This window comes from Rhineura floridana, chromosome 2 (genome assembly GCF_030035675.1).
Source record: "Rhineura floridana isolate rRhiFlo1 chromosome 2, rRhiFlo1.hap2, whole genome shotgun sequence".
NCBI classification, from domain to species: Eukaryota; Metazoa; Chordata; class Lepidosauria; order Squamata; family Rhineuridae; genus Rhineura; species Rhineura floridana.
Window position 1 is genome coordinate 188,033,742 of NC_084481.1, and position 22,575 is coordinate 188,056,316.

General features: G+C 41.9%; 1 protein-coding gene across 2 annotated transcripts in view; it reads right to left on the reverse strand.

Moving 5' to 3' along the window:
- Positions 1-22,575, reverse strand: part of SLC25A21 (solute carrier family 25 member 21) — a 532,071-nt gene that overhangs the window by 108,440 nt on the left and 401,056 nt on the right. The window contains exon 3 of one of the 2 annotated variants that reach the window (XM_061611677.1): positions 12,033-12,116. The exons of the other annotated variant lie outside the window; for it this stretch is intronic. Coding sequence (XP_061467661.1) covers positions 12,033-12,116 — 84 coding nt within the window. The remainder of the gene's footprint in view (positions 1-12,032; positions 12,117-22,575) is intronic. 2 annotated transcript variants of the gene reach the window in all.

Sequence of the window (22,575 nt, forward strand, 5' to 3'; positions counted from 1 at the left end):
GCAGCATCGGATACAACCCATTACATTAATTATTATCCAAAAGAGTGTGCACACACTTTCCACATGCACGCGCAAGTATTTTTTTTCCTGACGCAGCCCTTCAGGGCTCTTTAAAACTCCTCTGACTTCCAAAAACAATTTTTGTAATGAGAAATGAGGGGTGTTTAAGAAAAATCCAGGGGAAATACCATGAATGCAAATTCAGTATTTGGAACAGCTCTTATACCTAATCTTATACTGCCTTGGGAATTTGGGAAAGTTCAAAGAACTATTTGGAGCTTTTTTTGTGGGATGTGGAATAAAGCTAAGCTGCTGGTGGAGGATTGCTTAAGATTGCCAGACCGTAATCCTGGGGTGCTTACAGACTGTCACTATTTTCAGATGGGATTCAGTCACATACCAGCAAACTCAGATTGCGCAATTATAGTTGATTGAAAGGTCTTCCATGACAAACCTGTTTCCCTCCCCCCAAATCAGACTATTTGCAATAAGGAAAGTGACAGAAAAATGCGCTGGACAGTGAAGGACAGCACTTGCTCTGATGCAATGTCATTTTATCTCCCCACAATCAAATTGGAATGAATGCTCATTAAATAGCCAATGTTGTCTAATCTCCCTGAAAACAAATCAGGATGAATGCTCACTAAACAGATGATCTGAAATGCCCCAGGAGAGCCTGGGATATGGCTTTACCAGCCCCACAGTAGCAAAAGAGGGTGTAGCTATTGCTTCTACCACTCCACTCTTCTTCCAATGTCTTTATCCACTCTCTCAATCAACATTGAATAAAACAAGAGTCCTGCTTGGGACAAGAGTTCCCACAAAAAGAGGGAACATTCTGTGAAAGAGGTCGCGGGAGAAACAAGGCAGCAGAAGCCACGCCTGGGCCCAAGGAACAACTGCTGCTTCAGAGCCTTGGCAATCCAACTGCCTGTCTTGACCGTCAGAAAGTACTTCCCCCCACTCCAGCTATGTGAAATCAAGCATCGTTTCCTTGAAGAAAAATGTGGATGCTAGAAGTAGCCTTGTTTTGGAAACTTTTGAAAGTGACAATATTACAATACCTTTTGGACTCCAGCATAGAGATGTCAGTGAGAAAGCACATACATCTTGTGTCAGCATAAATTCACATTTTTCTCAGTGGCAAAGAAATGGGCCCATGCCCCCTTTTCTCAGGAGAAGCATGGCAGTTTAAGCATACTTTCACAAACTGACCAGAGACATGTTCATTTTATACATAGGTGTCTATACGCAAAATAAATAAATAAAAAAAGCAGAGGAAGTGCTCCTAAGAAGTTCAGATGTCAGAATATCAACCCAACACCTCCTGCTCAGCAAGACTTTACAGTGGAATGGCATGAGACATGCCAGAGAATAAATCACAAAATTCTTTGAGCATTGTAGAAAATGCTTGTAGTATTTTCTCATCCAGGAAAGGATGAGGTGGATGTTACTGGGGGGGGGGGGTTCTGTATGCGTGCATGTGTATGTTCAGTTTGAATAGACCAGCTGTGTATGAAACTCTTGGCATGGTAAAACATGACTTATGGGTCAAATATGGGCCCCCAACTTTCTTAATCCCACTTATTAGCCTTCAGTTCTGAACAGATGCAGGTGGCTCTCTCTCTCTCTCTCTTTAAAGAGATTGTGAAAATAATACTATATTTCCTCTAAAGATCTGTGGGCTTCAATTACCCTTGGAATAGGTTTTAGCTGTTTCTTGGCTAAAGGAAGGAAAATGATTCCTATTTTAAAAAATCTGGCAGCATTTACAATTATTTTGGAAACAAAGTTAATGAAATTAGGCAAATGAAATGATTAAAATTAAGAGAGAAAGAGCATGCCACAGAACATTTTCTTCCTGTGTTATATTTTATTACATCTAGGAACACATGCTGCATTTGACCAAATATGCTGTCTGCTGTATCCTAATGATTTTTTTTTTGGAGGGGGGAAGGAAGGTACTGAATGGAAAGGAGACAGTGCTGTGAAAGGAGAGTTGTCCTACATTTCAAAAGACCATAGACTCACTAGAATTAGAGCCTTTGAAATTAGGTGATATGGAAATCTAAAAAAAATAAAAATTGGCCTTCTGCTTTGTTTTTTGAACTCTAAAGCCAAAAAAAAAAAAAGGCGAATGAGTGCTGAAATCTCTAAGGCCTGCAAATCATGATAGTTTATATTTTATTTCTGCACAGCTTTATTTTTATGAGACAGGTCAGATGGGAAGTACTGTCAGCATGGTATTTATCAGATAGAGGAGGAAAAAAACTGCAGCTGCTTGTTCCTGGCGTGTGATCAAGGCTTGATGACCACATATTTCAACATACCTTTCAATTATATACATGGAAGAATACCATTTGCTATATAAAAAGAAAATCCTTCAGCTCTGTTCAATAGCCAACATCCAATTAAGGTTGCCTGATTACTGAGTCTGATGATTTCCACAATTGCCATAACAAGGTGGCAAAGACAGACCAAGATAATTTTTAAAAAACAAACAAAAACAAACCATGAATGAAGAAGAGCTAGTGGGTTGTGAATTTGGCTGAATCGCATATTAGCTGGCCTGTAAAGGAAAGTCAGCTGGCCTTCCAAGTCCTGTATAAATTCCTGCATATTGGTGTTAGCTTTAACTACCGTATATTCCGGCGTATAAGACGACTGGGCATATAAGACGACCCCCAACTTTTGAGAAGATTTTCCTGGGTTAAAAAGTCATCTTATACGCTGGAATAACAGCCCCCCAACCACAGCCACAACTCTTCAACCCGCTTGCCCCCATAGCAACCTGCCCCCAGCCGCAAGAAAGACCCTGATCCCCGTTTAAAAAGCCAGTGTCCCTCTCCCCTTTCTTCCCTGCGTGGCCAGCGCCCCCTCGCCCCATAGCCCGCACCGACCTTTGCCCACCAAGAAGTGGATGTCGCTGAGCACCTCGTTCTTGAAGAGGAAGGCGAAGCGCTCCTGCACCGTCGGCTTCGTCGCCTGCTCCCGCGGCGCCAGCAGGCCGGAGGCAGCGGCGGCGGTGGAGGGCGCCGAGGAGGAGGCCGCAGGGGCAGCTGTCGGCAGCGGGTTCCCGCCTCCGCCACCTCCCGCTGCTGCTGCCGCCGCCCGGTGGTTGTGCGTCAGCGGAGGCGCCGGCGCGGCCTGCGGCGGCAAGAGCAGCGAAAGCGGCCCGCCGTTGGCCGCCCGAGGAGGAGCAGCCGCCATGGCCGTGGCCCCGTCGCTCGCCTGAGCAGCCGTGGGCGGAGGAGCAGCAGCAGCGGCGGGAGGCAGCGCAGGCGAGGCCGCCACGGAGGAGAAGGACGCGGGGAGGCTGCTGCTGCTGCTGCTGCCGCCCGGTGGTTGTGCGTCAGCGGAGGCACCGGCGCGGCCTGCGGCGGCGAGAACAACGAAAGCGGCCTGCCGTTGGCCGCCCGAGGAGGAGCAGCCACCGCCGCCGCGGCCCCGTCGCTCGCCTGAGCAGCCGCGGGCGGAGGAGCAGCAGCGGCGGTGGGAGGCGGCGCAGGTGAGGCCGCCACGGAGGAGAAGGATGCGGGGAGGCTGCTGCTGCTGCTCCCCGCCCCGGCCGCCATTTTGCGGCGGAGGAGGCCGCGCAGGAGATGGCGGGGACGGAGGAGCAATGGGGATTCCCCCCAGGGGAGGGGACGCCGGGCCAGGCTGCAAGCAGGAGAAATACGGTACTATATTCTGGCGTATAAGACGACACCCGGCGTATAAGACGACCCCCAACTTTTGTGAAGACTTTCCTGGGTTAAAAAGTCGTCTTATACGCCGGAATATACGGTAAGTATTACCAAGACTTTGGCTATATAAGGTTATGGCTGATTTTATAGAAAGGGACTCTAACTTTTGATTTTTCTAGTCTGACATTGTAATAGTGCCTTTCTTTAATCCTTTCTTGCCTTAGATGACTTAAAAACAAATGTATATAATGAACACATGTAAATGATTAATGGTTGTTTTCTCTCTCTTCCGGAAAGCGCTATCTTTACCCTTTTCTGAACTTCAGTAACTTCATAATCAGTCATATTGATTCTCCATTCTTATGATGGCTTCCTTCTCTAAAGCAATCATAGAAATCAACTATAAAATCCAGGCAAGCCAGGATATTAATCCCTAAACCATCTACTCCCATGGCCAGACTAAGGAACTGGACAGCATCACCTGTGGTCACATCTCACTCAGCATAACTGAATCTACTGATGATCCTTCTGAACGAATTGCTTGGTGGGCATCCCATCTTAAGGAAGCTTCCTTCATTGCAGCGTCTTTCATCTCAAGATCCACTCTCTGCTACTTCTTTTCTGCCTCATCAAACTTCCTGGGTTTTTTCTTGGGTTTAAATCTGTGATCTTTGTTTCTTTCAGATCTGGCTTGCTCCTTTGAGTTAGATCTGCCAATTCTGGTAACTCAGCTAAAGAAAGCCTGGGTTTTGTATTGGTACTGGACTTGAATTAATTGTCTCTGAGCCCCCAGTGGTTACTGAAGTGTGGATCTGTGACAAAATAAAAGTCTAAATATGTGGATGAGGCAATAATGTCAGGATAAGAGATTTGGATTTATTAGGCACCGAGGAACATTTTGGAACAGTTTGGGCCTGTACAAAAGGGATGGGCTCCACTTGAACCAGGGTGGAACCAGACTGCTAGCACTTAAAATGGTAGAACCAGGATTCATCCAATGAACCTCCATGTTGGGAGGTTCAGGATACACAAAAGAAAGCACTTCTTCACACAGTACATAGTTAAACTATGGAATTTGCTACCACAAAATGTAGTCATGGCCACCAACTTGGCTGACTTTAAAGAAGATTAGATAAGGATAAGGGCATTAATGGCTACTAGTTAGGATTTGGTTAGGATTTGGCTGAAAATCAGTGGGACTTTTGAGTGAACATAGAAAAGGTTTTTGTTATAAATCGCTCTCTCCACCTCCAATCCTTTAAAACAAAGCACTTAAGTAGGGCTTACTTAGGTGTCACTGCTTTTATTTGGCAGGAAACTAACGCTTAAAAAAAGTTCTGCAATGGCCAATGGTTTTGACAATAAACTATTATATGATGTGTATGTATTTTTACATCTCTAGTGTATGCATCTTTGGAATATTTCCAACAACCTTATGAGGTAGGGTTGGAAACCAAGGCAGCTCACAACAAGAAACAAAGCCATTTAAAATCAAATAACCCATAAAAAAGTATAAAACAGTTGCAAAACAGCTTAAAGTGGCATGATTATGAATTTTGGATTGGGTGAGTGAAGTTCCTTATCACTGAATTGCAATCCTGTGCATGCTTCCTGTTTGAGTAAGCCCAATTAAATACACTAGGACAGGACTAGTGCCAAAGGGCGGCCAGGTTGGGCCCTGGCTGAGGGCCCCTGAAGGGCCCCTTGTATGGTGCAAGATCACAGGGAGGAAGCTTCCAGGCTGTCCACCTGTTCAGTCGCTCCACCTACCTCTACCCCTCCTGTCTTCAGTAGGTGCATGTGCTGTGCACACAGGGCTGCCATCAGCCAAGATGGCGGTGCAGGCTTCTTTAAGGGGCTGATGGCCTACTGCCATCTTGGGTGAGTGTGCACACATAGCGTACTGCGCATTTGTGCCATCAACTAAGATGGCATCGGGGGCATCAGCCCCTTAAGCTTCCACCATCTTGGTTGATGGTAGCTCTGCACATGCAGCGTGCACAGCAGGAGACAGGAGAGAGGTAGTCGAGCAGGAAGGAGCCATGCATCCAGGCAGTTTGGTACCCAAGGGCCCAGTAATGCCTGGCACCGGCCATGCATTGAGACTTGCTTCTGAGTCAACATGCAGAGGATTGCACTATGAATATCTTTACAGATTGTGTAAATAATAAACACATTTGACATTCAAGTTTATATAAAAATTTCTTCACACTATGTCTTGATATTGCATCTGATTTTACACTATGGTTGTAAATTATTATTTACAAATTATTATTTCCTATACATTTTAAGTGTGCCCTTCTTCCTTGGGGTGGTCATGGTCCCCCTCTGTTGTTTGCACCCTGAGGAGCAGATTAGGCTAAGAGATGCTATGTAGCCCATGGTCACCAAGTAAACTTTGTAGCTGATTTCCATTTTAAAAGTTAATTAAAATGATTTATATGCAGGTAAAGTTTATGAAGTAATGCAGATACACATAATACATTTAAAGCACATCCAACTCGCATTTAAAGCACATGACTTCCCCTAAAGAATCCTGGAAAGTGTAGCTTCCCCATCACAGATATAGTTTCCACCACCCTTAACAAACTACAGTTCCCATTATTCTGTGGTGGGATGCATGTGCTTCAAATGTATGTTGCATGTGCTTTAAATGATTGGTGTAGATCTGCCCTAGTGTGCTGTGAATTCATTAGTGAATTGAAAAGAACAATTTTAAAAGAAACATTTTAAAACAGGGCTGTACTCAATGGTAGGGCACATGCTTTGTATTCAAAGGTCCAAAATTCAATCTCTAGAAGAGACTATTGCCTGGAATCCTAGAGAGCCAATGCTAGTCCATGTCATCAGTACTGAGCTAGATAATACCCAATGACCTGAGTCTGTATAAGACAGATTCCGTTGTGCCTGTGAAGGCAGACCAAACTATGTGTGCTTTCTCTCTGTCGATTATGGGTTGGCTGTCAAAGTGAGTTCATAGCAGCCCACAGAGTAGGCAGGAAAGAGTAGAGAATCTTTTTAACTTAGTCATTTCTCAAACCTCTCTCTGTGTGAAGAGTCAACTCTGTAAAGACCTTTGGAACAGCTATGTTAAAAGGCAGGCAGGACATTCTAGGCCGGGGGTTGCCATCTTGCTTTGGTATGGATATCATTGCAGAGGATCCCTAGTCAAGCCTTACCAACAGCACAATCCTAACAATATCTACTCAGAAGTAAGTCCTGTTGAGTTTTATGGGGCTTAGTCCCTTAATAAGTGTGTTTAGAATTGCAGTCTTCAGGGGCATCCATCTTTAGTCCTGAGTGCTCCCATCAAACATCTCCACAACACTGGGCTTTCTTCCTACAATGGCCTTCTGGTGACTGGCCTGGTTTGAGGGCACTTAACCCCTTCTTGCCAGAAGCAAGTAAACTAGATTCAGTGTTTCTTACCCAGGCTCTCTAAGCAGGTGAGAAGGAATGATCCTGTCACTTCAGCTGGACTTGGGAACACCCTCATTTAGCTAAGATTTCTATCTTAATATCCAATCAGAGACATTTTCTGTTTGAGTGGAATGCTCCAAGCAACTGTGGTTGATGCTTAATGTACCATGCTTAATGACATCACTAGGGCCCCACCCCATGACATTAATAGGGCCCACCCCTGAAATCTCAGGGTTTGGGATGCTTCTGACCTGGCAACCCTAGTAGAAATAGCTACTTTTCCCTTTAAAATATGCACAAACCTCACATGGGAAAGCCTTTGAATTACTTTTAAAAATACTCTTTAATTTAGAGATTTTTGTTACAGTTTAAACTAAATAACACAAACTTTCCTATGCAGCATGAAGTTTAGAATAAAATAATACACATATTAACAAATAAGCTATGAAAGAAAGTGGCAATTTGTACACACATAAATGTTTCTAAACATCCTTTTGCATTAGTGAAAAAGTAACATAAGAAGTTGCCCCAAATCTTTTTCTGGGAAGCTGAAATGTTCTTTAGAACAAGGATGGGAAAATTGTGGCCCTCCAGATATTGTTGGACTCCAACTCCCATCATCCTTGACCACTGATCATACTGGCTGCGGCTGATGGGACTTGGAGTGCAATACATCTGGAGGGCCACAGCTTCCACATCCCTGCTTTAGAAGCAGATTGCAAAACCACAGAAAAATTTCTGCAGTATCAGAAATTTTCTTTGCTTATTTTACTGAAGCAGAAACTTCCATGTTCATCAAATGATGCTGTCCCCACACCATGTTCTGTTATGCATCTTTGCCCTGTCTAATGGGTCCAACAGCTGTCGGAATTTCACAGGATCATTCTGTTCTAAGTGAACTAATGTTAGGTTCTGCCACTCAGTTGGACGAAAGACGAGGACCAGGATATTACATTACTGTAGTTCCACTAAAGGGTTTATTAACATTTTTATACCTGTCTGACATAAGTAAACAAAGGCAAATCCACACAATTGTTTTCCCTTTCCCCCCAGTGAATTTTGACGTGTTAAATAGTCATGGGAATAAAACACTATTAATTTATTAAAACAAAGGATTTTGGGGAGCCACTGAGGACACATCAACAGTTCAATAGCCCAGTGGTCAAGCCAGTGACATCTTCAAGTCGTGAAAGAAGGAAGCCATGGAATCTTAGTTTGTCCAACCAAACTCTACGCTAGAGAAGATTCATAGCCCAGCCCAGCTCTGGAAAAAGAGGGAGTTATTATAGATTCTGGCAGCTAAGCTATATTACTACCCAGCCCCATTAATTATGAACCCCCAAATATGGTTCATAGTTAATTGAGCTTTAGTGCCCTGCGTTTCCTTGACTAGTTTACGCTGAAATTTTTGAGACAATAACCTTCCCAGGTGCCTCAGGTGTGTAAAGCAAATACTCTTACAAAATATTTAGATAGGGCAACCAAATGTGGCAGCCAAACATAAAATAATCTGAGTTTTGGTTTGCTTGTTTGTTTGTTTTTAAATAGTCGTCCAGTTTCCTAAATGGTTTTCAGTAAGGTAGCCGAATGGGCTTCCCTGGGGAAGGAATTCCACAGGCTGAATACCACAATGGAAATGACCCTACTTTTCATTGGCTCAGTCCAAATTTCACTTTGGATTTTATGGTGGCAGAATTAAAGAAAACTAACAGCCTTGTGATGAGAACACATAGTGAAGTGTACACAACTTTTATTGTTCAAATAGGAGCAGTTTTCTCATATTGTAGCTAGCAGACAAGGGCTTCTCCCCCCATTTACCCTGGACTGAGAAAACCAAGATTTGAAAAAGAAAACAAAATTCTTCATGCTTTCTTCTTGTCAACACTATGACCTGCCTGTGGCTGACTCTCGGATTCTTAATCAGCTCTCACTCAGCCTAACACCAGTACAAAAGTTTTCACTTATTGTTTGGCAGCAGCTAAGCTCACCAAAGGGTTTGCAATGAGTAAGAAAGTGCTCACCAGAAAAGCCGATGTCTGCTGCGTTTAAAGAGTAAGTGTTACATTCACTAATCTTTGGTGTTGACAGAGAAAAGTCTAGGAGCAGATGCTTTTCAAAAGGTTATTGTCCTCTTATTCCATACTAAGATTTAGCAAGTTATTTTTATATTGTTTTAAAAGACTGCCTGTTAAAATCAATGTGAAAAATAACTTGCCTGAAGACATTTTTTTGAGGCCAACAAATCACGATGGTAAGAAGAATATCTTCGGCCTTGGGGAAATGTTTGAAAATGATAGTGGTTATGAAACAATCTTATAGTTATGAACCAATGCTGCAGTACAGTACACATCTGGGCCCTGATTTATATGTGCTTTGGGCCATTGTGCCTGTGCAAGTGTTCCTCACATATACTGTTATGTTCAAGTGCACTTACCATGTGACCTATCTATAGGTAGCCTTAGCACCCCAGCAATTAGGAACACAGAAAGCTGCCTTGTACCAAGTCAAACCATTGGTTCATCTAACTCAGTACTGATTGGCAGTGGCTTCCCAGGGCTTCAGACATGGAGCATTCCTAGTCTGACCTGTGATGATGGAGATGAAATCTGGGATCTTCTGCATGCAAAGCAGATGCACTACCAGTGAGTTATGTGGGCAAGCCAATGGTGTACTAATACTACATGTGTATGGATAACACAAGTGCATTCATATATGACAGGACATGCATGGAACATTTACACAGATGAGTACTTTTCCTGTGGTTCACATCCTATATAAATTGGGTCTCAGTGTGACAAACTACCTATTTCTACCAAGGGCTAGTTAGTCAACTGCAAAAGTATCCCCTCTCCCTTGTTTAGCCTATGAACACTTTGACTAGGTTAGGGATGAGTCAGATTTCTGATTCAGTTAGCATTTCATGCCGAATCTATCAAATCTGCACTTTGCGAAACAATATGAACACTGAAATGCAGCCATCCTTCACACTTATTTTACAATGCATTTGAATTTTGTGATGCAATTCACCAACCAATGTTTACAAAAATGCATATATTAGGGGGAAGTGTGCATAAAAATGAATATATGAGTAAAAATAAAATGCAAAAATGCATTATGCAATGAGAAACGGCTTGCAAAAATGTGTACATTTCTCAAAACTGCCTGCAAAATGTGTTCATTAGGAGAAATTTGCACTAAAATGCTGGAGAATTTTCATGAGGATTTTTTTTAAAAATCACAAATTGCTACGGAAACATAGAGAACTGAATTTAAGAATGGAAAAATGAGAAACTGAGAAAACTGAAACTGACAGATCTTTCCATCCCTAGACCAGGTTAAGATGAAACAGGAAACTATAGTCTTCCAGTCCAAGAATAAGCCATAGCCACAGATTTGTGTGCACCCCTATTACATACCCACAAATTGAACTAATCAATGTTGCCTGTGATATCAAAACCTTGGGAAATGTGTTTTGTTTAAACTGTAGTTTGCTAAGCCAGGATCCCAAAACCACAGTTCGATCCCAGTTCACTGAGGCTGGTTGTTGCATGGAGCTGTGGTTCATTTAATACTGAAAGTAGAACCTTTAGTTCTCTCCATTGAGGGCATGAAAGAGGAAGAGCGGGAATTTCAATGCATGAAAGCTAGAGCATTCTCAATAAATGGCTGCTTGAACACCTGGAGCGAAGGAGAGCCCACCATCATCCTAGACAACTGATTTCATTGTGAAACTGCTCTTATTGTTAAAGGTTTCTGCTCATGATACTATAGTGCTTTTTCCAGCCTTAGGAAATAATGTTTTGGTGGCCCAAAGGAGATGCTGCTGATTTCCTAGAAGCAGTTGCTATTGTTCCTGGATGCGAAGGAGTGTGGCTCTGAACTGGGCCTCTGAATTAAATCTATATGTTAAGGGATTGTTATATTCTTATTTTTAAGCAGATTTAATGTAAATGTATTAAGGAAACAAGCCTCTTACGTAGTGTTTTATGAATGTAGAATGTTTTATGCCTCCTACCTACCATACACCAACTTTCCCGTTGTGTCAGCATCACCTCATGCACCTGTACTGCATAAACCTCGTCATTCAATAACAGTTAATAAAATAAGATCAGTTTCATAGTTACTTAGGAAATATTCTAAACACTTCACACCCAAACACAAAAAAACTTAGACACATGCTTAGTTTTAAAAACAAAAGACTTAAAACACATTAAAAGAAAACATCTTTAAAAACATATTAAAACAAAACATCTTTAAAAACTTTTTTTTAAAAAAACAGCTTTATTTATTTATCGCATTTGTATACCACCCCATAGCTGAAGCTCTCTTTAAAAACATCTTAAAAAGCACTTCCGACACAGACCCAGACTAGGATAAGGTCTCTATTTAGAAGGCTTGTTGAAAGAGGAAGGTCTTCAATAGGCACCAAAAATATAGCAGAGATGGTGCCTGTCTAATATTTAAGGGAAGGAAATTCCAAAGAGTAGGTGCCACAACACTAAAGGTTCGCTTCCTATGTTGTGCAGAATGGATCTCCTGATAAGACGGAATCTACAGGAGGCCTTCATATGCAGGGCGCAGTGATTGACTGGATATATAAGGGATACGACTATCTTTTAGGTAGTTATGCCATATAGAGCTGCAGAATCTTGTGTAACCTGTAAACTAATGCATGAAGCAGACTAAACTGGATTTTTTCATTAAACATACTGGAGAAAGATACACCAGCAGGTCTGAGTCTGATTCAAACAGGTTGGGCCAGGACATATATATTTTGTTTATATTGATTGTAATTTAGATTTTTTTGCACTTATGTCAGTTACTTTGGGTTTCCCCTCAAAAGGAAAAACAGATTACAAATATGAAATGAAACAATGATATTAAAGTAAATTGTTGGTTTTTTATATTAGTTACATATGTTCTTACCCTTCTGCACGGAATATGGTCCTAAAACTGTCTCCCAGGCTCTTGTAACTGAACGGATCAGTTTTTCCTCTCTGAATTTGAAACCTATGAAAAGTAGTTCATGATAGGTCAAACACAAGGAATTTAAAAGGCAAATTCAACTTCATAAATTCCATTCATGCTCTTCTTCAACATTGTCTAATTATGTATTTATATCAGCTTTTAAATCTGCAAAGTTTTCTGAGATAACCATTATCCCCATTGCACAGATGGAGGAACTGAGAAATAATTCCTGTTTGTTACTTTGATTACATAATACTTGTCCTTAAATCCCTACATTGGCTTCCTGTCTGCTCCCAAGTCCAGCACAAACTCCTCGTCCTTACCTTCAAAGCCCTTTACAAACTTGCCCCCTTTACCACTTCTGTTATTTTATCTCAATATTTATCCCTGCCTATGACCTTTACTCCACCACTCTCAGCCATCTAAAGGCATTATGTTTCCTCAAATCATCTTATGCTCCGAAATGTGCCATCCACACTGATGGTGCAATAGGAAATAGTATACAACCAGTTCACAGAAGGAGTGGAACCTGTGTTGGAAGTGGGGCAACAGTAACTCGTGTTTGGGTTCTTTTGTTTGTATTCCAGAAGGAAGATAGAGTTAGGGTCCTCCAGCTGGCTAGGCTTGCCTACCTTTACCTATGCTCCTCTCTACCCAACTTCCTTCCATTGTACACTGATATGCTCAGGAAAGCTTATCTGCCCCTCCTTCCTTTGTCTTTCTTCTTCGACTATCTGAGGAGAGAGGAGACGTCTCTGTCTTTGTTCTCTCTCCTGAATCATGAGGGCAATACCCACGCTTGGGCATTGTACCTCTAACTTAGTTAGAACAAGGTATGCCTTTCCTATCTACTATGTATTTCTATAAATAAAGTAGCTTTTCCTTATTTTACTAAGACTTTAATGATTTAAATGGAGAGTAAAGACCCGCTTCTTAGGTGACTGTACACACACTGGCACATGCAGCTCAGACCACTGTGTTACTCTGCTCATATTTCCATAATAACCTGAACCCCAAACCTCCAAGGTCCAAGTCTAGCAATATGATTCATTGACTACACTTTGCTTTCTTACATAAGTTAACAGCATTTAGATTATTTTAATAGGACTAAACCAAAGTGTAGCTTTCCAGTCACTTTCTACCATATCATAGCATTGTTGTTGTTATATGCCTTCTAGTCGATTATGACTTATGGTGACCCTATGAATATTTTTTAGATATATTCATAGGGTTTTCATAGCAAGAGGTATTCAGAGTTGGTTTACCATTACCTTCCTCTAAGCCTATGGCACCTGGTATTCCCAGGCAGTCTCCCATCTCATAGTGGTCAATCAGATGCCCATGTGAAGTCTGTAAGCAGAAAGTGGGTGCAACAGACATTTGATTTGAACAATGCTCTTCCCACTTACGATTCCCAGCAACAGGTATTGTGAGGCATACTGTCTCCAAGAGAATATAGAACATAGCTATTGTGGCTAGTAGCCATTGACAGCCTTAACCTTCATGAATTTTATAGCCATCCAAGTTGGTGGCCATTACTACATCTTGTGGGAGAGAATTCCATATGTGTTGTGTGAAGAAGTATCTCCTTTGGTCAGTCTTGAATGTTCCAACATTCAGCTTCATCAGATATCCCTGAGTTCTAATATTATGAGGGAGAAAAACTTCTATCCAATTTCTCCACACCATGCATACTTTCTTTTGTGTGCCCTTTTCAGGATATTTATTTATTTATGCAAGCATTATTAATTGATTGATGGATTTATATCCCGCCCTTCCTCCCAGCAGGAGCCCAGGGCCGCAAACAAAAGCACTGAAAACACTTTAAAATATCATAAAAACAGACTTTAAAATACATTAAAACAAAACATCTTTAAAAATATTTTTAAAAAAAACTTTCAAGACATCTTAAAAAAAAAGAAAAGAAAAGGTTAAAAACATTTTTTTAAAAGGTTTAAAAACATATTAAAAAGCAATTCCAACACAGAAGTAGACTGGGATAAGGTCTCAACTAAAAAGGCTTGTTGAAAGAGCAAGGTCTTCAATAGGCACCGAAAAGATAACAGAGATGGCGCCTGTCTAATATTTAAGGGTAGGGAGTTCCACAGGGTAGGTACCACCACACTAAAGGTCTGTTTAATATGTTTTGCAGAACAGACCTCCTGATAAGATGGTATCTGCAGAAGGCCCTCACCTGCAGAGTGCAGTGATCGACTGGGTATATAAGGGGTAGAACCGTCTTTCAGGTATCTTGGTCCCAAGCTGTATAGGGCTTTGTACACCAAAACTAGAACCCTGAATTTGGCCCAGTAGCAAATGGGCAGTCAGTGTAGTTCTTTCAGCAGTGGGGTGACATGTTGGCGATAACCTGCCCCAGTGAGCAGTCTCGCCGCTGCATTTTGCACCAGCTGCAGCTTCCAGACCAACCTCAAGGGCAGCCCCACATAGAGTGCATTACAGTAATCCAGCCTGGACGTTATCAGTGCATGGACAACAGTGGTCAGGCTATCCCAGTCCAGAAATGGCCGCAGCTGTCTTACCAGCCAAAGCTGGTAAAAGGCACTCCTAGCCACGGAGGTCATCTGGGCCTCTAGTGACAAAGATGGATCCAGGAGCACCCACAGACTATGGATCTGCTCTTTCAGAGGGAGTATGACCCCATCCAAAGCAGGCAACTGACCAATTATCTGAACTTGGGAACCACCAACCCACAGCGCCTCTGTCTTGCTAGGATTCAGACTCAGTTATTGGCCCTCATCCAGCCCACCACCAAGTCCAGGCAGTGGTCCATTTATATACTACTCACTCATATAAAATATCAAGGTGGTGCACCATAATATATGCAAATACGACAAAACATAAAATACAATAAAACCATACAAAATAATCACAAGAATGGCTGACTGATCTTTAAAAAAAGAGATTAAACAACTGAATAGCCTATTGGCATCAAGAGACATCTGAAGGTTAGCAGCAAGAATGCCCGCTGAATCTCTGCTGGAAGAGCATTCCACATCATAGGACCAGATACGTCTAGCTGAAAACAGGCCTCTAAGACATGAGGAATAACTAACAGCACTCTTCCAGATGATCTCAGTGATCAAGTGGCGATATAAGGCTCAGGTGGTCCTGAACAACCTGAACCTTAATTGTTTAGGGCCTTGAACTGGGCCTGGTAGCATATGAGCAACTGGTGCACGTGTTTTAGCAGAGATGTCACATACCGTCAGCCATCTGCCTCCATCAACAGTCTAGGTGCTGCATTCTGCAGAAGCTGAAGTTTTCTGACCAGTCTCAAGAGTGTCCCCATATACAAGACATTGCAGTAATTCAGTCCCAAGATTACCAGTGCAAAGACTACAGTGGCCATGCTCAGGGCCAGCTTCAAAGGGCAGCCAGGTGGGGCCCTGGCTGAGGGCTCCACAGTCCACAGGGCCCCTCGTTATGGTGGTGGAGTAGCACTCCCCATCCACGACAGGGAACCTGCCGCGGATTGCAGGGAGGGAGCTCACCACCTGCTCGCCAGCCTGTCCACGCCTGCTTGCTCACTCTCCTCTGCGCCTGCCTGCTTGCCCTCCACCCCATCTGCTCCCTCGATCACCTCACACCCCCACCCGCTCACCCTCCCCAGTCTGCTCGCTCACCCTCTCCCCTGCTTGCTCACTCTCCCCCACCCCCACCTCGCTCGCTCGCCTGCCCTCCTGCCCACTCACCCTCCCTCCTGCCTGTTCACCTTCCCCCTGCCTGCTTGCTCGCTCCCCCTCTCCCCCTGCTCGCTCCCCCTCCCCCACCCCCTTGCTTGCTCACTCATCCACCATCCTGCCCCCCTCGCCCACCTGACCTCCTGCTCCTCTGCCCACCTGGTAGGTAGGTGGGGCATGCATGTTTGCGTGTGCCAGGGCTCAGGGCAGGCTGGTGCCCAAGGGCCCCGGCATGCCTGGGGCTGGCCCTGGTTATTTTGAATGTTGTAGAAGAGCAACCACGAAAGGAAACATGACTTTTGGATGAATATTCGTAGCGGGAGTGTAGTTTGTTGACATACCGCCACACACACTGTATCCATGGAATCTGAATGCCTGAAAAGGGCTACAGATGCTCCCAAAATTCACCACAGGACCTGTCTACACATACATTTAAATGAGGTGGTAAAATGGTCAGCATGATTGCAGATTGCAGGTGGGATATGCTGGTTTTGAATGCTCCAATGTGTTAAAATCTTCCTGCAAGTAAAAGGCACACACTAAAGGCACACATTTTAGCACACTAAAGTTCTAGCAAAGTTCATTGTCTGATGTGATAATTTTTTACTTGCAATATTTGTGTTATCTTTTTTATTTAATGTAGGGAGCATTCATAGATATGAAACCACACCTGAAATCTGAAGTGGTACTATCCATTCTATCACCTCAGGGCTCTTCCATCTCATTCTGCTGCAGCTGTAGGCCAGGCCTTAGTTTGGGATGAAGCAGGAAGAGAGATGGCAAGGTTACATGTGGAGTTTTATCATGTAGTGAAGGCCAGGGATTGAGGCAAGAGGAGGAAGTGGTTGTGCTTTGGTGGTCACAGCAATGATGTTACCTTCCTCTCTCATCACACATCTTCATCACACAATTTTTTCAAAAGTGGCCCTTTCCACATTGAATTCTATTGTAGACAATGTAGTTCAAGAGTCTCCGTGTCCTAATAGTTATAATTACATAGCAAAATAATTAATAAGGGCACAATAAAGTCAACATTAAGTACTTAAGAGCATTTGATCTAACACTCCCATTGACATAATGAGTAGCAAAAGTACTTCACTTTGACTGGCTCCTTCCTTAAATGGTTACTAATCTGCATATACTGAATAAAGGAACGAGGCAGGGAAATAAGTGAAAGGTTTGATGGATCATGATAGATAAGACCTTTATACTGTTAAACAAGGTATTAGTACTAAATAACAATGTTGCATACAGAGTAACATTCCTTTCCTTAGTTATGTTGGATTTGTTCTTTTTGTAAAAAGTCAGTTTTATGGTTTTAATAGCAACCCTAAACTACATGCCAGTTAAGAGTTGTAATTTAGTTATGTGAATATAGGTCTTTGATATGAAGTTGCTAGGCTCAATAAAATCAGGCATAACTTGTTAATGAACTAGTTAATTGATTGCCAGTACTTGTTATAAGAAAGCTCACGCGTGAACTCAAAAATTGGTTTACTTGGAGCACATGGCCAGGCGGTAGACAAAAGAAGCGGTGTTAATTTAATTGAAGGTGGCAGAATTCACTTCAAAAAGTGTTGTCTTTGGAGTAGATGTTGAAAGACTGAGCATTATGAAAAAAATTGACTAATGTTTATAAATTTATGCAGTGGAAGAAAAATAAGCAGGCTACTGAGGTTAGACTTCTATGCTACATTAATTGCCCAATCAGCCTAAAGTGCCATTAAGTTTTAGGCCAGTGTAATATGCAGGAAGGTAATGGCTTGGTTCATTGGGGCATGCTTAACACAGCAGCAGTATATATGCCACAAATCCAGTAGGGGAGATTTACCATTTGAAAAGGTCCTCCACACTCCGCTTAGCATGCTGAAGGGGACAGTAGAGTAGGCCTATATTGATTAGTCAAGCACAAAGGTTTTATCAGTTAGAGCAGGGGTACGGAGCCCTTCTCAGTCCAAAGGCCACATTTTCTTCTGGCCAGCCTTCAGGGGGTCGGTCACATGCCAGTGATGGGTAGGTCAGAGGACAAAGTGGACAGAGCAATGGATGTAAATCCTACCTTTGTACAGTAGGCTAGTTTTGACACACACTCTTACATCCTTACATCCAGGCAAGAAAAGGAATTATTAAAGTTCAAGGACACATTTGTGCCAGGCAAAACCATGCAAGGAGAGTTATACTTCTGGTTGTGATTAAAATGCTGAACTGGAAGCACTAGTTGTTTGTTTGGTGATCACATCCTAATTGTCCTTACCTTTAGCGTGAAGTTACCTTTCATTAACTCTAGAAGATCACCTCCTCATCAATCTGAGCACAGAAAATGCTGAGTAAGAAAAGTAAAGAAAGAACCAAAGTCATAATCACCTGGTGTTGCAACATCTGAGACTGCCCCACTTTAGCCCTCCGCACCTGTGCTAAAGACGAATCAAAGAAAGGTAGGGGGAGGAGAGGTAGAGTATCCTGAAATATTTATTTTCCTATGTGAACACATACATACTTTTTTTCTTAGCCATTTCATTTGATCCCTGAATTTAAGCACACATCTTTGAAAGCAAGTCACTCAGGATCCCAGCATTAGGAAATGAATGGTATTTATTTATTTGCTAAATAAAAAATAAACTGATGTTGCTTTGCACGCAAAAAGTCTCAGGTTCAATCCCCAGCACCTCTAGGTAGGGCAGGGAGAGATCTCTTTCTGAAGGCTGCTGCCAGTCAGTGTAGACAATACTAAGCTAGATGGACCAATGTTCTTCCTTGTTCTAATGATATGTTTTATCATAATACTATTTCTGTCATAAAAATACATTATGATAATAAGATCATGGTTATTTTTTATTATTTAATAAGATTGCCAATGCACTGGGGCTTGATATTTACATTGTTCTTATCTTTCATGAGAGTTTGAGTTAGAAAGGGCTATAAGAAGTAGCTACTTTCTGAAACCTCCTATTTGCTATTCCTAAAAGCATAACCCATTTTCAAAATGAATAGTCCAAGGCTATATACTTATTGTTTCAAATGGTTACATTCAAATATAACAGGGTTATATTTTAAGCTGTCAAATTTAACTTGAACATTTACTCTAATGCGTTCTGTTCATTATATATATATATATATTGCATTTGTCATTACTTATGCTTAGATTTCATTAGGAGCTTAGTTATTACAGAATGAACACTGATAAGTTATTCCACCATCTGGAACAGAATTTGCAGGTTGTTTATATTACTTACCAAGAATAATAAGTAAATTGAGAGTATAATTCTGCAGTTTATTTGAAGAGTAAATCTTTCAAATCACATAAACTGTTGAAAATATGGACATTAGAATTCAAAACAAATACCTAATTATTTTAAGTCAAAGGTATAAATTTTGCCAATATGGGAATTTATATTTTAACTACTGTAATATTGCAAAAATATTTTAAGTACAAGCCTAAAAGATAATATAGGAGGGCAGTGCAAAAACAGGAAATTATCTTCTTTTAGTAGATCTTTCAATAGCTGCACTCCCTGATTGACCTTTGCCACACTTTTGCTCCTGATATGTTACTTTATTTTCTTAATTCTGTTTCTGTCTTGACATTGCGTAAACTTGGATTAAAAAAAAGTACAATCCCAACATTAATGTAAATTAAAATGTACTTGTTTTGATGTTATTTATGAATAAGAGAACCTTCTTAAATAAAAAAGTTAGAAGATGGAAAACGTTTTGAGAAATGAAAGTGGTTATTCATGCAAATGTATCATTCACACAACACAATATTTGTATAGCTGTCTTTGCACCAATTCAAATGTGCAGAGATAGTATGCGCCAAGCAGTTCCTGTATCAGATTGAGGATAGGGGCTTGTTACATATTTGAATGACTATAAGGTGAAAAAGTCCATGAAGGATCATTTAACTGTGCACCCTCAAACATGCAGTCTGAAATGTTATAGCCCAGAAACAGTACTACCTCGTTCCATCTTTTTTTGAGCAATACCACTTCAGATAGGATGGGAGAGTCTTCCATGAAAACACTTATCTTTGCTAGTTTTCTATGACTGTGTGGATGTTATGCTAAACCGCAGTTTACTGAAACAAAAATGAGCTAGAACAAGTGACAGCAAACCTTGGACTCACATGTTCTCCCCTCCCCACCTCCACTGAAACTGCAAGGAGTTCAGAAGCTTTCACTTCTGCTGTTGCCTAACTACTTGTTGTGTTATGCAAACTGACATACTGTGGTTAACTAGGTTTTGTTTGAAAAGTGCAAACTTCTTGTCATGTCTGCACTGGAGGAGGAGTGGGGTGGGGGAGATTGCTTTGAGTCGTTATGGCTTGACACATCATGCTTAACGATGGTTGAATGCAATTTACAAACACAGCCACTGTCTAAGGATTTGTGTGTGTGTGACTGAGCATAAAATAACATGAGTCCCCACTAGGGTTGCAATGTCAGAAGCATCCCAAATCCTGATATTTCAGAGGCGGACCCTAGTGATGTCATGGGGTGAGCCCTAGTGATGTCATTAAGCATAATATGTTACGAATCAACCAAAGTTGCTTGGAGCATACCACTCAATCAAAAAATGTCTCTGATTGGAAATTAAGATAGAAATCTTAGCTAAAAGATGGTGTTCCCAAGTCCAGCTGAAGTGACAAGATCATTCATTCTCACCAGCTTGTGGAGCCTGGGTAGGGAACATTTAATCTAGCCTACTGGCTTCTGGCAAGAAGGATTTAAGTGCTGTCAGGCCAGGCCAGTCATCACAAGGCCATTGTAGGAAGAAGGGAGCCTAGTGTTGTGGAGATGTTAGATTGGAGCACTCAGGAATAAAGATGGATGCCCCTGAAGGCTGCAATTCTAAACACACTTACTAAGGGACTAAGCCCCATAGAACTCAACAGGACACTTCTTAGTAGATGTGGTTTAGATTGTGCTGTTGGTAAAGCTTGACTAGGTATCCACGGCAAAGATATCCATATCAAAGCAGGGTTGGCAATTTCCTGCTTGGAATACCCTGCCCCTGCCTTTTAACATGGCTGCTCGAATGTCTTTACAGATTCGACCCTTCAGAAACAAGTTTGAGAAATAAGAGTAAGAAGATTCTCTACCCTTTTCTGTCCACCCTGTGGACTGCTATAAACTCACTTTGACAGCCAACCCAATTCCAGTGAGTAATAACTGACAGAGAGAAAACACACATAGTTTGCTCTATCTTCACAAGCAGTAACTTGGGAACAACAGCAACTGCAGCCACACTTCCCAGAATGTGAATTCTCTTTTACTACTATTGGGCAAGAAACAAACCCTCAGGCAACCAACAAGGTGCATCATCAGTGAGTTTAAGGGGGTTGAGCTGAGCTCATGGAACCATTGTTGTTGCTTCTATGGATGTAAGGCAGTGAGGTTAATGGTAAATGAAATGCAGACAGAGAAGACAAAAAGACAGTGATGATTTCCTAAATGCAATACCATACCAACCACAAGATTCCTATGAGTAAGGCAGAAATCTCACAACCAGTCAGGATTCCTAACCCAAAACCAACATTTAAAAAAATCCTGGTAGCCAGCTAGCCAAGCTCACAAAAATCCCATGCAGCATAACCTGACCTGCGGGCTGCAGTTAGTGCAGAATGCGGTGGCATGATTGCTGACATGAGTGAGACCCTATCAGCACATAATACCTCTGCTCTGAAATCTGCACTGGTTGCTGATTTGCTACCAGGCCAAGTTCAAGGTGTGATTTCCATGTTATAGGTGCCACATGGTACTTGTTCTGCTCTTGTAAGAAATCAGTCCTTTAGTGTGGCTGTACCTATGTTTTGGAACTCACTGTCTACTGACATTAGGCAGACACCTTCATTGTAGTCGCTGTATTTTTGCTTAGGCAAGCCTACCCAGGCATGTAGAAGGCATTGTGTTTTTTAACTGTTTTTAACTCATTGTTGGTTTTATTATGTTGAATGTTTTTAAATACCAGTTTTTAACTGTTTTTGCCAATAATTTTATTTTAATTCCTTCTATAAACCACGTTGAGGTTTTTACAATAAAGCTGTATATAAATGTTGTAAATGAAATACATAAATAAATTTTAGAGTCACTGTGGCCCTTGGGTCTCTTTACACCTTTAGGAACAGAGGAAACTGCCTTATACCCACTCAGGCCATTTGTTACCATCTAGCTTCGTGGCACAGAGCGGTAAGCGGCAGTAATGCAGCCGAAGCTCTGCTCACGGCTGGAGTTCGATTCCAACGGAAGGAGGAAGTTGAAACTCCGGTAAAAGGGGTCAAGGTCCACTCAGACTTCCATTCATCCGTGGTCGGTAAAATGAGTACCCGGGATACGCTGGGAGGTAAAGAAAGGCCGGGGAAGGAACTGGCAATCCAACCCCATATATACGGTCTGCCTAGCAAACGTTGCAAGACGTCACCCTAAGAGTCGGAAACGACTCGCACTGTAAGTGTGGGGACACCTTTACCTTAGCTCAGTACTGATAACATGGACTAGCATTGGCTCTCCAGGATTCCAGGAAACAGTCTTTTCCAGAGAATGAATTTTGGACTTTTGCATGCAAAGCATGTGCGCTAGTACCGAGCCACAGCCCTTCCCCTGTTTAAAAAAGTATCATTTATAATTGTTCTTTTCATTTCACTAATGAATGCACAACATACCTAAGGCAGATCCACACCATTCATTTAAAGCACATTCAACAAACATTTGAAGCACAGAAGCATGGGAAACTGTAATTTCTTAAGGCTGGTGGGAACTATAACTATGAGTGGGAAAGTACACTTCCCAGAATTCTTTGGGGGA